This window comes from Chiloscyllium plagiosum, chromosome 6 (assembly GCF_004010195.1).
Source record: "Chiloscyllium plagiosum isolate BGI_BamShark_2017 chromosome 6, ASM401019v2, whole genome shotgun sequence".
In the NCBI taxonomy this organism is placed as follows: Eukaryota; Metazoa; Chordata; class Chondrichthyes; order Orectolobiformes; family Hemiscylliidae; genus Chiloscyllium; species Chiloscyllium plagiosum.
In genome coordinates, this window is record NC_057715.1 from 83,269,738 (window position 1) to 83,282,512 (window position 12,775).

Sequence of the window (12,775 nt, forward strand, 5' to 3'; positions counted from 1 at the left end):
TCTTTGGACTGTGGGAGTAAACCAGAGCACCCAAGGAAACCTACACAGACACGGGGAGAATGTGCAAACCCTACACAGACAGTTGCCCAAGGATAGAATTGAACCCAGGTTCCTGGTACTCCAAGGCGGACCTTCAGGACAGGCAGCAGCGAAAAGTGGCCGAGCAGAGGCTGATAGCTAAGTTCGGTACCCATAGGGAGGGCCTCAACCGGGACCTTGGGTTCATGTCACATTACAGGTGACCATCATTGCACTATACACACACATAGATACTCCTACACACATACACTCTCACACACACACAGGCACTGCTATACACACATACACACAGACACACATATACACAGACACACACAGAGATACCCACACATACCCTTACAGCCACACACACTCCCACACTCACACGTGCACCCCCTCACAGACTCAAGACACTCTGCACTCACTACACACATACATACACTTTCTCACACTCATAACCCCCAACCCAGACAGACACACACAGTTAGACAGACAAAGACCCACATGCACACATATATTTTGTGGCGTGAATTTGTACTTGCAGGGTTACATTGTACTTTGCTCAAAAACTGCATGCATTCATGTAGAACTCCGAGCTAAAAAACTGCATGAATTCATGCAAAACTCCGTCATCTCACTTTTTAGATTAGAATCAATCTAAACACCATGGCATAGACAGAGAACACAGGGGGCTAACACCTTCAACATATATAACCTGGTGTTGTGTGATTTTTAACTTTGTATACCCCAGCCCAACACCGGCATCTCCAAATCTTAAAAAATTGATACTTTGTGTGGTAAAGTGAGAAATGTTTAAGTACTTTGCTTTTAACAAATGTGACTATGACATAAGAAGAGTTTACCAATAAGAGAACAGGTCACCAAATCCATTTTACAGAACACCCACTATTCTCAATTCTGCACTTTTTACAATCTATATAATCAGTAGGGAAAGACCATGAAAAGTTGATCTTTGATTTCTAATAATACTTACATTCTCATCCTCACATTTAAATCACTCTCCACTCTTTACTATCATCATAACCTTCTCCATCCCTAAAAGTTTTTGGAAATGTGGCATTTTTGTGTATCTCCTGCTCTTCTTCTCTCTCTATCTGTGGGGGTGCATTCAGCCATCTGAGCCTTAAATACTGGAATTTCTTTCTAAACCTCTTAATCTTTCCAGCCCTGTCTCCTCATTCAAACCACTCTTTAAAACCTACCTCCTTGACCAGGTTTTAATGTCTCCTTCTTTTGCCTGCTGTAAATTTCTGTCAGATTATGCTCTCAGGAAACATTGCAGCTTTCTAACGACACTATTAAAACAAATCTTTGTGACAGTAAATCAAGCAAAAGCCCCTAAAACTACCTAATCTTAAATCTACATTCTATATCTTCAGCATTGATAGACCAACAATGATATTTCTTTGTAATGTGCAAATTTGTGTAATAATTTTCATTGTCTCAGTGACTTAAGGATCATGATATTTCACACAGCATTTGACCATCTCTATTTTTATCTATCCTAAGATGACTTGACCTCATCTTTAACCAGATATTTATAAAGTTTCTTTTTAAGTGTTATCTGCTTTAGATAGAGCCTATTCCACATTTGTTTTTATTCATTCATGGCATGTGGATAATACTACCAATATTTGCAGCTTTAATTACCCATCCATGAGTGTCCTTGAGAAGGTGATCAACATCTTGATAATTGAGTGCTTTGCTAGGCCACTTCAGAGAACAGTTAAAAGTCGACTACAATTGCTGTGGGTCTGGAGTTGCATATAGATAGGACCAGGAAAGAGCAATAGATCTCCTTTCCAAAATGACATTAACCAACCAAACAGGATTTGACAACAATTTAGTAGTTAGTTAGCTATTATTCTTTGTTTACTGGGTGGGGCTTTCTTCAATCCCAATTGCGGTTTCAACCTTGTCAACCTTATACACCCACGATTTCAGTACTCCCAGTGCTATTTGCTTCTACATCATTGAGTTCATAAAGTAGACTCGTCATCTTTTTAATTATAATTTCCATCACTTTTGAGTTGTTAATTTTTGTGGTTGAATTGCAAATTTCTACATTGTTCTTAATCTAACATATTTCAATACTCTATAACACAAATGGAGAAATACAAATTTCTGACGGCCCAATCTTCCATAAACCACTGAACTACAACTGAAGAAAAGTAAAACTGTTTCAATAATTGTAACCTTTGTGATGTTAGCAGCTGAGACAGTCATTGATTAGCTTAGTGGTGAAAAGAAAACATTCATAGTCCAATGAAACCACCTATCTTTGATGGTTAATACAGCAGAAAAATTACATTTGCACATCTTCATTCATTGGAGTACTTTCCTTCAGTGATGATGTGGCAGAATGGATGCTGGTGCACTCCATAGAACTAACAGGGAGGTTTTTATAGTGTGAATTGTATTTGCACACTTTTACGTTGTGATAAAGCTAAATAAAAGCAAAATAAAACATGAATTAGTGAAAAAATATATTTTCAAAAAATCTGACATATGTAGAAATGAATCTCAAAATAAGGATTTTTATAAAACTACAGCATGATCATTGTACCCCTTGCAGGACAAATAACAACAAGATACGATATCAGATGTGAAGTGACAGCAGTGCCTTAATTGGTAACTCTCAATTCTGACACTTCAAATGTTCAAGTCCAACGTCCCTGCAGGGACTTGAGGCCAAACTTCTGGCTGAAATTCCAGTGCGGTATTGAGAAAATATTGCTCTGATCATGTCAAATTGTGTATCCCTTTGGCTATTCATCTCAAGCAATGTAATGACGATATCAACCCAGCCTATGTTTACAAAACTCACAACATAATGTCCAATATTAAATGTGATTCCACATTTGGATAGCATTTGCTACATAATCCTGAATGTATAAAAAATTATACTGAGAACTGATTTGGGATTGTCAGTCAGATTTGCAGTATGTGCATTTGTATGTACATACAAATATATGTATGTATTAATACACAGGTTCTTTCTTTTGCATACAGAAATAATATGTACACACACTATATATATTTCAAAGTGAGCATAATAGGTAACAACCAGTCTCTGATTCATTTCTCTGGGCAATTTTTGACCAATTTTGCCTTTTTTATAATGTCAACAAGCTTGGTAGTTGTCAGTCACCATTAATTGATATACTGTCTGTGGCAACACCTCTACCAATCAAAGTCTATAGTCCATTACCATAGATGATTCAGCAAAGGAGGAGAGGTAGGCCAATTGAGCCTATCAAGTCTGCTCAGCCATTCAGTGAGATTATGACTTATCTGATTATCTCAATTCCACTTTCCTGCCTTTTCCCTATAATCCTCGATTCCCTTACTGATTAAAAGTCTTTCAATCCTAGCCTTGGTGGCAGAAGGGTTAGGACTGCTGCTGCTTCACAATGCCAAGGACCTGGGTTCAATTCCAGCCTTGGGTGACCACCTGTGTGGAGAGTACACATTCTCCCTGTGTCTCTGTGGGTTTCCTTCCTTGCTCAAAAGATGTGTGGATTACGTAGATTGGCTGTGCCCCAAAGATTTGTACCATCATGTGCAATATAGTGGGTTAACCATGGTAAAGACCCACGAGAGGGGTTTTGCGGGGGGAAGAGACCATGTCTCATTCTTTCATATTCCAATGAGTACAGACACAATCTACTCAACTTCTCCACATAAAAAAGTCCCTCCATATTTGATATCAGCCTAGTAAACCTTTTTTGAACTGCTTCCAATGCGAATATATCTTCCTTTAGATAAGGAGCCCAAAACTATTCATTGCATTGCCCAGCCAATCAAACCTATCCTCTCAAATTATCCATGTCCTTTTGAGTATTTGTTGTGAATTGTCCTGATGAGTGCAAGACAAAAATTTTCCAGAAAATGATTTTTCCCAAACATTATTTTGCATACTGTGTATAGGAGGTTAGTAATGCGATGCTATTTGTAAGAAATTAGTGCATTCAAAATGACTACTGCAGAAAACACCAGTTCAAACTGAATTAATTAAATGAGGTAATGATAAACCCATTTGGCAGATAATCATTGCAATTTAATAAAAACAAATCCTTGGATCTGAATCTAATGTCAATTTAGCAAGTGAATCAGAAGTTGATATGTTCAAATGCGGTGTGGTTTGAGCACATAATCTAGACTGACACTTCAATATAAGATTAAGGGAGGGCTGCATTGGCGGTGGTTTGTTCTTTTGGCCTGTGCTAATAGACATCAAGTTTGCAAGTTCCCTTGGTTTCTTGCTCAGTCCTGAACCAATACCTCTAAAAACAGATTACCTGATGGCTGATTTTCTGAAGGGGTCATATCTGACTAAAAACATTGATTTTGTTTCTCTCTCCACAAATGCTGCTGGTCTTGCTGAGTTTCTGCAGCATTTTTTTTGAGTGATGACTTGTCTTAGTTACTGTATGTGAGCCCTTGCTATGCGCAAACTGGTTGCCAAATGTATCCACATAATAAGTGACTATACTTAAAAAGACATGCATTGATTGTGAAGTACTATTGAATGTCTCAAGAATATAAAGAATGCTGTATAAATAAGCTATTTCATTTGTAGACAAATGCTTTCATTTCAAGTACTGTAAATATGTTATTAATTCTTCCTGTAAGACTGTTCACTTACAGCTACTTCAGCATCCGCAAGTTGCTTTTCAAAAATAGAAACTAGGTCTGAAAATGCAAGTCGTTTTCCTGGATCAAGAGCCCAGCATGATTGTATCACACTGTATCTATGAAAATAGGCAGTCAGAAGCATGTTAGCAAGTAGGCACAGTAAAACATTACTCAAAAATTATGGAACTGCAATGAATGCTTTCAACAATACATTCCATATATTGTTTGAAGATATTTGTACATTGTGATCTGAGAATTACATCTTATGAAGATTGAATTAATTATCAGAGTTGAATTTGAATAGCTACCAGCAGCCATTACAATACAACATTTATTTAATTTGAAAGTTTTTTTTAGACCTCTGCAGCATCCGTGAGATCCTGACTAAGACAGAACATGGCAGACAGTTAATCAGGCATCAGAATTGCTTAGACATCATAACCTTTAAACATTTCCCTATAAGAAAGAATCTAGTTTCCATTTCGAACCACCCGAAGATTTGGCAACATGACATATTCAGAATCATCACAGCAATCCATGTCTTCCTACCAGTTCCTGGTGCAGCATGTTTAGAGACTTTAAATGTTCAATATTTTTTTCTAGCTTTCCTTGGAAGAAAACTCTAAAAGTAGGTTCACAGAGCAAATCTGGTACAAGGGTTCAATCTCAGCTTTCTTTTATTCCTATTTTCAATATATCAAAACATGTTTCACAAGTTTTTTTTAAATCATTGTGAATAACTATTCAGTGTGAATACATCAAAATTTAAATTATTGTCCAAAATAGAAAGACAGAGAAACTCACATCTCTTCAGTAGCATAAAATGGCTGCTCCATCTTAAACCCGCTTTGGATTAGCTTGTAGAAGTTAGAATCAACTTGGATTCCAGGATATGGATTGACACCTTGACAAATATTTAAAATATAAAATTAGGCAATGCAATTGAGTAGAATTTTCATCAGGCAATATTTGGATTAATATGAAGTATTAATTATTACCAAGTGAAAATATTTCCCATAATAAGATTCCATATGACCAGACATCACTACGAGTTGTGTAACTGCCTTCAAATAAGCTTTCAGGCGCCATCCACTTGACAGGCAGTCGTGCCTAAATTTAATTGGAAAACCAAAGTTAATAAGTAAAATGTGTTAACTTATAGGTTTCCCTAAATTATTTCTCATTATGATGTGCAAGTACAGTAGTGACATTTTTCAGTGGAAGCCAATGAAAAGAATACCAAAATCAATATTTTTACTCATGAGACATATTTTGTACAGCATCTGCTGCTTTCAGTGCATCAAAGGGCAAAAGGACCATCTATTTTCTGTTATAAGGTGTGTATTTCCACATAATTATTCTGAGTTCACTTTCTGTAGTCGTTTAATTACCATTTTTTAATAAACAGGAATCTTAAGAATTTTGTTAAATGTAAACAACCAGAAGCATGAGAAGTTGAGAATAGAAGTCACGAGAAAATAATTACTTACATTTTTATTCACATACTTTGCTGTGTTTTGGACATTAATATATTTAAATGTTGCTAAAAAGAGACAAATTTCAAAGATTTTCATCTTGGACTTATTAGAAGAGGCACACAAAAACTTGGAAAGAGACCACCAACTTACTCATCAAGAAACAAAGGTGCTGATTGCTTGTGCCATTTTTGGCATGGAGATGCAGCATGCTGTCTGGCCTGCTGTGCTTTTCCAGCACTATTCTAATCTTGACTCTGATCTCCAGCATCTGCAGTCCTCACATTCGCCTAGAGGAACTGTTAACTGTCAATCTTAGTTACCTGAAAAACTCAGACCAGACAATTTGACTCTAATTGGTCAATACACTAGTCAAGGGAATTAGGGCAGTAGGGATGGGTAGGCTCCATGACTCTGTTCTCAATGAAAAAGTTGACAAATTGCTTTTGCCTACAAGGAACAGGGTCCTGTATGATAATATATGTAACTTCTAGCACATACAAATGCACCATACTACAAGCCTGACTGACACGCATACTTGGTTTTGAGAGAAATCTCAGCAAAATGACTTCAAACAATCAAAACTATTCAATAAATGCTGTCTATGAACAAAACTGTGTCTAATATGAGACATGAAATTCTGAGGTTTGCAAGCAGATCTTGTTTCATATGATTGGAATGCTATCTGTTGCAAATGATCAGATTTTCCACAAGGTCCCTAGAGTGATTGTAACAAAGTTAAAAATCATACAGCACCAGGTTATAGTCCAACAGGTTTATTTGGAAGTACTAGCTTTCAAAGCGCTGCTCCTTCATCAGGGAGCTGTGGAGCAGGATCATAAGACACATAATTTATTGCAAAAGATCACACTGTCATGCATGCAATTCACATGCATACACATACACTCTTACATACTCACACTCTCACGCAGGCTCTCAGACACATCTCCTCCCTGCACCCCTGCCAAGAGGAGCACACACGCAAACACACGCTCTCACATGCACTCTCACACTCCCCCCCAACACACTCTCTCTCTCTCTCCCCCTCACATGCATACACGCACACACACACACATAGGTCATAGAGATGTATAGCACGGATACAGATCCTTCGGTCCAACTTGTCCATGCTGACCAAACATCCCAACCTAATCTAGTCCCATTTTCCAGCACTTGGCTCATATCCCTCCAAACCCTTCCTATTCAGATACCCATCCAGATGTCTCTTGAATGTTGCAATTGTATCAACCTCCACAACTTCCTCTGGCAGCTCGTTCCATACATGTACCACCCTCTGCGTGAAAAGGTTTCCCCTTAGGTCCCTTTTATATCTTTCCCTGTAGTTCTATGTCCTGTAGTTCTTTCAAATCTTGTTTGGACTCCCCCACCCCAGGGAAAAGACTTTGTCTATTTATCCTATCTATGCCCCTCTTGATTTTATAAACCTCTTTGAGGTCACCCATAAGCTTTCGATGCTCCAAGGACAACAGCCCCAGCCTATTCAGCCTCTCCCTACAGCTCAAATCCTCCAACCCTGGCAACATTCTTGTAAATCTTTTCTGAACCCTTTCAAGTTTCATAACATCTTTCCGATAGGAAGGAGACCAGAATTGCATGCAATATTCCAACAGTGGCCTAACCAAAGTCCTATACAGCCGCAACATGACCTCCCAACCCCTGTACTCAATACTCTGACCGATAAAGGAAAGCATACCAAACGCCTTCTTCGCTATTCTATCTATCTCCTCTCATTCTTCTAAACTCTCATGAGTATAGCCCAAAACTGCTCAATCTCTCTTCATAAGACAAACCTCTCATCTCTGGAATCAGTCAAGTGAACCTCCTCTGTAGTGCTTTCTTTGCAACTACATCCTTCGTCAAGTGAGGAAATCAAACTGAATGAGTCATAACAAAATAAATTTGTGAACTCCCTCTTGGATTTTGAGTGACCGTCTTAATACTAATGGACCCTAATTCTGGCCTGGCTACAAGTGAAAACATTTGAGACTTTCATAGTCTTAAATCTAGGTACGGGGTGAATTTGCATTTGCAGAATTATAATTGCAGTTACATCCTATTTTGTTCAAAAACACACAATCTGCAGGCAGTCAATCCATGTAACATTTTATAAATTCCTCCTTTGAAATAGAAACAGTCTGACTCAAGATTGGGATACAGACAAACTCTAGCCTCACACCTTTAAAGCATTGTTTGAGTTGAGATGTCACTTTTTTAAAAATAAAACCTTAAGTTATCTCGAGAATGTGATTTGAAAGAAGTTCTGGGATTTACACATTAATGAATCAAAAGCCTGCAACCCATTCTAAAAGATGAAAGACTTAACAGCCGTTTAGGGTTGTTCAATATATCGTCTCAGTTGCATGCATGATTCTGTGATCTTTTGCTATAAATTCTGTGTCTTATGATCCTGCTCTACAGCTACCTGATTAATCTGGTCCAATCCGGGAGCCCTGGCTGACAGCTATAAACAGGAGTGTCCCCTTTGTTGTGAAGGGCACTGCTTGCCACTGGCCACCCGGGTGTTTTCCTATCTTCCTGGTGGTGGAAATTGAATAAAGATTCGTGCACTTTGTGTCTCTCACTGTGCCTCACACACACACCATGGGTGCTGGGGAAAAAGTAAGCACTACTGCAGTTAGGCAGTAATGTGGGGTTTAAGAAAAAAAAGGGGCATATCTGATCACACAGCAAAAAAAATGAAGAAAAAAGAAGAAAAAAAACAGGAGTGTCAAAGGTTCTGTTCACTCCGAGAATTGGCTCTAAGGAGGTTGCAACAGTGTCAAGTACTATGCATGTGTAAATAATGGGCAACTTGGTGACAGGACATTGGCCTCTGGGGAATTATTTCATTCATGACTAGAGAAAAAAATATGCAGCTGAAGAAATTCGCTTTGAGTTGGGGTGAGCATTTCTGGCATCATGCCTTTATTTGGGAAACATGACTCGTTCGATCCTGCCATTGAAGACTTGGCCCAATATGTTGAAATAATGCATTATTTTTTCTAGGCAAATGACATTGAGGCATTGAAAGCAATGAATAATTCTTGTGGACCTGCATCTTTTTCAGTTATTAGGAGCCTAACGTTTTCTGACGCACCAGATACTGAAAGCTTTCAAGAGTTGCTGGATTTAGCTAAGGAATATTATGACTCCAAGCCTCCTCAAAATCTGAAGCATGATTGACCAGGGGAATCTGTGTCGGGATCTTTACAATGTTAAGATGACTGGCAGAGGCATGTGATTTTGGTTTAATCCTTAGTGAGATGCTGTGAGACTGTTTAATATGTGGGATTAATGACATTAATAATCCTGCAAAAGTGCCTACTAGCTGAAGCCCAAATTGAATTCAAACAGGCACCACAACTCGCTTTGTCATTAGAAAGTACTGCTAGTGGAGCATGTGAATTACAGGGTGACTGATGAAAGTGGACTCTCTTGCCAAGTTGACTGAGTTTTGGGGACATCACTTGAGTGAAGACAACTGCACAGCCTCACTCAGCACAGATCCTGATTGGAGGAACTCGAGGTCAGCCCACAGCACAACTCCAAAACAAAGCCAAGCCTTAATCAAAAGGTTAACATGGCTGGAAAGCCATTGTAGTTGCTGCAAGAATGCAGACTCATGATGGCTTTTTCAGGTCAGAGCAAAAGAGTCCCACTCAGCTTGAATTCAAAAAGAAAACTCATAGGCTGGTATCCAGGAGCATGCACACCCTGGAAAGCCCACCTACATCTGGCCTGAAACAGTTAAATTGCATAGCAAGATCCAAATCAGAACCAATCAAAACAAACTTCTGATTAAATTGTCACCTGGATCTAATGAAGATTGATACTGATGCCATTGTATTAGTGATTGCAGAACCAGTTCTTTACAAAATTAAATCTGGACTCCAATCCTTAAGTTTGTGTAAGATCTCAGCTAGACTGAGAACCTATGTCAGGGAGCCTTTACAGACTAAGGTTACAATTTTGGTTCCAGTCTCAATTCAGTTACTACAGATTGCAGTATATGTCTCAGACCCAAACCTGATGTTGTGAAATTGGTTGAGAAAGATTCACCTTGATTGATTCAACATTTTGAGATTAGAAAATGGCTGTCTGAGTGAAGCCCTAGATAAGTACCTGAATGTTTTTCAGGAAAGCCTTGCATGTTGACCAGGAAGCAATTTTATGATTCTTCAAAGCCAGCCTAGTGTCATTTGCCATATGTGCAAAAGGTGAGGCAGAAATCAGGGGGCTAAAAAGTAAGGAACCATCAAACCAGTCCAACTGAGAAGCTCAACAGGTCAGTTAGCATTTGTGGGGCTTTTAAACAAACAGTAAACCACTTCTTACATCTGGATAAATACCCAATCCCTTGCATAGAGGATTTATATGCAAAGCTGGACATGGGCCATGTGTACTTGCAATTACAGTCAGATGAAGATTCCCAGAACTTTGCTATAATAAATACCCATAAGGGTTTGAACCTATATACGAGATTACCATTTGGGCTATTGTCAGTCTGTGCAATTTTTTAGCAGATGATGGAGAAAGCTTTCCTAGGTCGCTGTTTATCTGGATGATGTGTTAATAGTAGGGAAGACTAATAAAGAGCAACTAGAGAATTTAGACATAGTCCTAAGACGTAGTCCTTATACAGTTCTCCAAGGCAGGCTTACGCCTCAGAAGAAAACATTGTGTGATCCAGACACCCCAAGTGACCTACTTTGGCTACAGAGTTGACAAGATCACGTTACACCTGTTGGAAGATAAAGTGAGGGTGATCAAAGGTGCCCCAATTCCCACGTCTGTACTGGAACTTAGGTCTTTCCTTGGATGGTGAATAGTTACAGAAAGTTCATACGTAACCCAGCTGCCATCTTGTAACCCTTATATCTGCTACTGAAAAAGGGTCAGCCTTGGACATGGTCTCATAGCCAAGATGTTGCTTTTAGGGAAGTGAAGAAGTAACTGTCGTCATTTAAGGTGTTAGCCAGTGGTTGGATGTCCATAGAGTTCATTCATCAAACACAGAGATGATGATAGAAAAGCTGCAAGCATTTTTTGCAATACGTGGGCATTTTTCAACACAAAAGTGTTGTTCACAGACAATGGAGGCCATCATTTATCAGCAGGGAATTTGAGTATTTTCTAAAGTTGAATGGCATTCGGTATATAAGGGCAGCTGCATACCACCTATTGAATAGTGATCTGGTGGAAAGAGCAGTTCAAACTTTGAAGACAGGCTTAAAGAAACAACCTACAGCCTCAATCGATATCAAACTGTCCAATTCCTATTAGATTTTCGGACCATCTGTCATGCAACTACAGGGATAGCTCCAGCAGAGTTAGTAATGGACGAAGACTCTGCACTAAGTTCAATCTGATTTTCCCAGACCTGGGGTGGTGGGGGGAATGGCATCAAGAGCGACACAGCAATCCTCTAAGTGAGAGAGACAGTTTACTTCAGGGGATGGAGTTTGGTGCCAAAACAACAGAAATGGCCCCGCATGGGTAAGAGGCATCAATGCTCGGTCAGGTTCTATTATGTACAAAATTCGGGAAGGTGAGGCAGTCCTGAACAAGCACTTGAACCACATGAAAGCTGCAAACTCACAGCTGGGGCAAGAGTAAACCAAACCCAGCCCCTCAGGTCAGCCTGAAAGGCTATTGGAACCCAAGATATCTCCCTCGTCATCTAGCATTGAAGAAACCTCAGAGTCTGAGGTGAACATAGCAGCTATCACAGCCTTGATGCCTTTACTGACTGAAGAGGAGGATGAATTTCTTCCAAAATGCTCTGGTTGCAAGAGGTGAGCTATGGTCCGGTACAGTGAGATGCAAGGGATAAAGTGAAGCAAAGGGAAAGAATAAAGCAATAGAGCAGGACAGCAATTTCAGCACAGATTATCAGAATATGACAGAAAGCAACAGAATATGCAGGAAATTCCAAAGATTGTCAAAATAATTTTAAAAATATTTTAATGTGAGATGCAATGAGACAGGATTAATCAATGACATCATGGTACAGGATTATTGAAGTGACACAATTTCACATTCATTTTGAAAGGGAGAAGTGTGGAATCCATCATTCATGTTTTAAATCTAAATAAAGGTAACTATGAGGTTACAAAGACAGAGCTGGCTAAGAGGAACAGGGAAACTAGGTTAAAATTTAGGTCAGTAGAGTTGCAGTGTCAAGTTTTAAGGAAGTATTCAGTAACTCTTAGAAAAGGTATATCCCAATGAGAAAGAAAGGCTCATTGAGAAGGATGCATTCATTGGTGACTAATTAAGGAAAATGTGAGGACTGCAGATGCTGGAGATCAGAGCTGAAAATGTGTTGCTGGAAAAGCGCAGCAGATCAGGCAGCATCTAAGGAGCAGGAGAATCGACGTTTGGGGCATAAGCCCTTCTTCAGGAATGAGGAAAGTGTGCCAAGCAGGTTAAGATAAAAGGTAGGGAGGAGGGACTTGGGGGAGGGGCATTGGAAATGCGATAGGTGGAAGGAGGTTAAGGTGAGGGTGCGCCTACTTGCAGAATGTTTCAGAGAACACCTCGGGGACACCCGGACCAACCAACCCAACCACCCCGTGGCTCAACACTTCAACTCCCCCTCC

At 39.3% G+C, this 12,775-nt stretch overlaps 1 protein-coding gene across 2 annotated transcripts in view; it reads right to left on the minus strand.

Annotated features, from left to right (window-relative positions):
• Positions 1-2,343: 2,343 nt before the first annotated feature.
• The window catches only part of flt3 (fms related receptor tyrosine kinase 3), a 106,925-nt gene continuing 96,493 nt past the window's right edge, over positions 2,344-12,775 (minus strand). For both annotated transcript variants that reach the window (XM_043692009.1, XM_043692010.1), the window contains 4 exons: positions 5,676-5,787; positions 5,482-5,581; positions 4,688-4,793; positions 2,344-2,485 (listed from right to left, as the gene is read on the minus strand). In XM_043692009.1, the coding sequence (XP_043547944.1) occupies positions 2,345-2,485; positions 4,688-4,793; positions 5,482-5,581; positions 5,676-5,787 (459 nt within the window). In that variant the 3' untranslated portion in view covers position 2,344. The remainder of the gene's footprint in view (positions 2,486-4,687; positions 4,794-5,481; positions 5,582-5,675; positions 5,788-12,775) is intronic.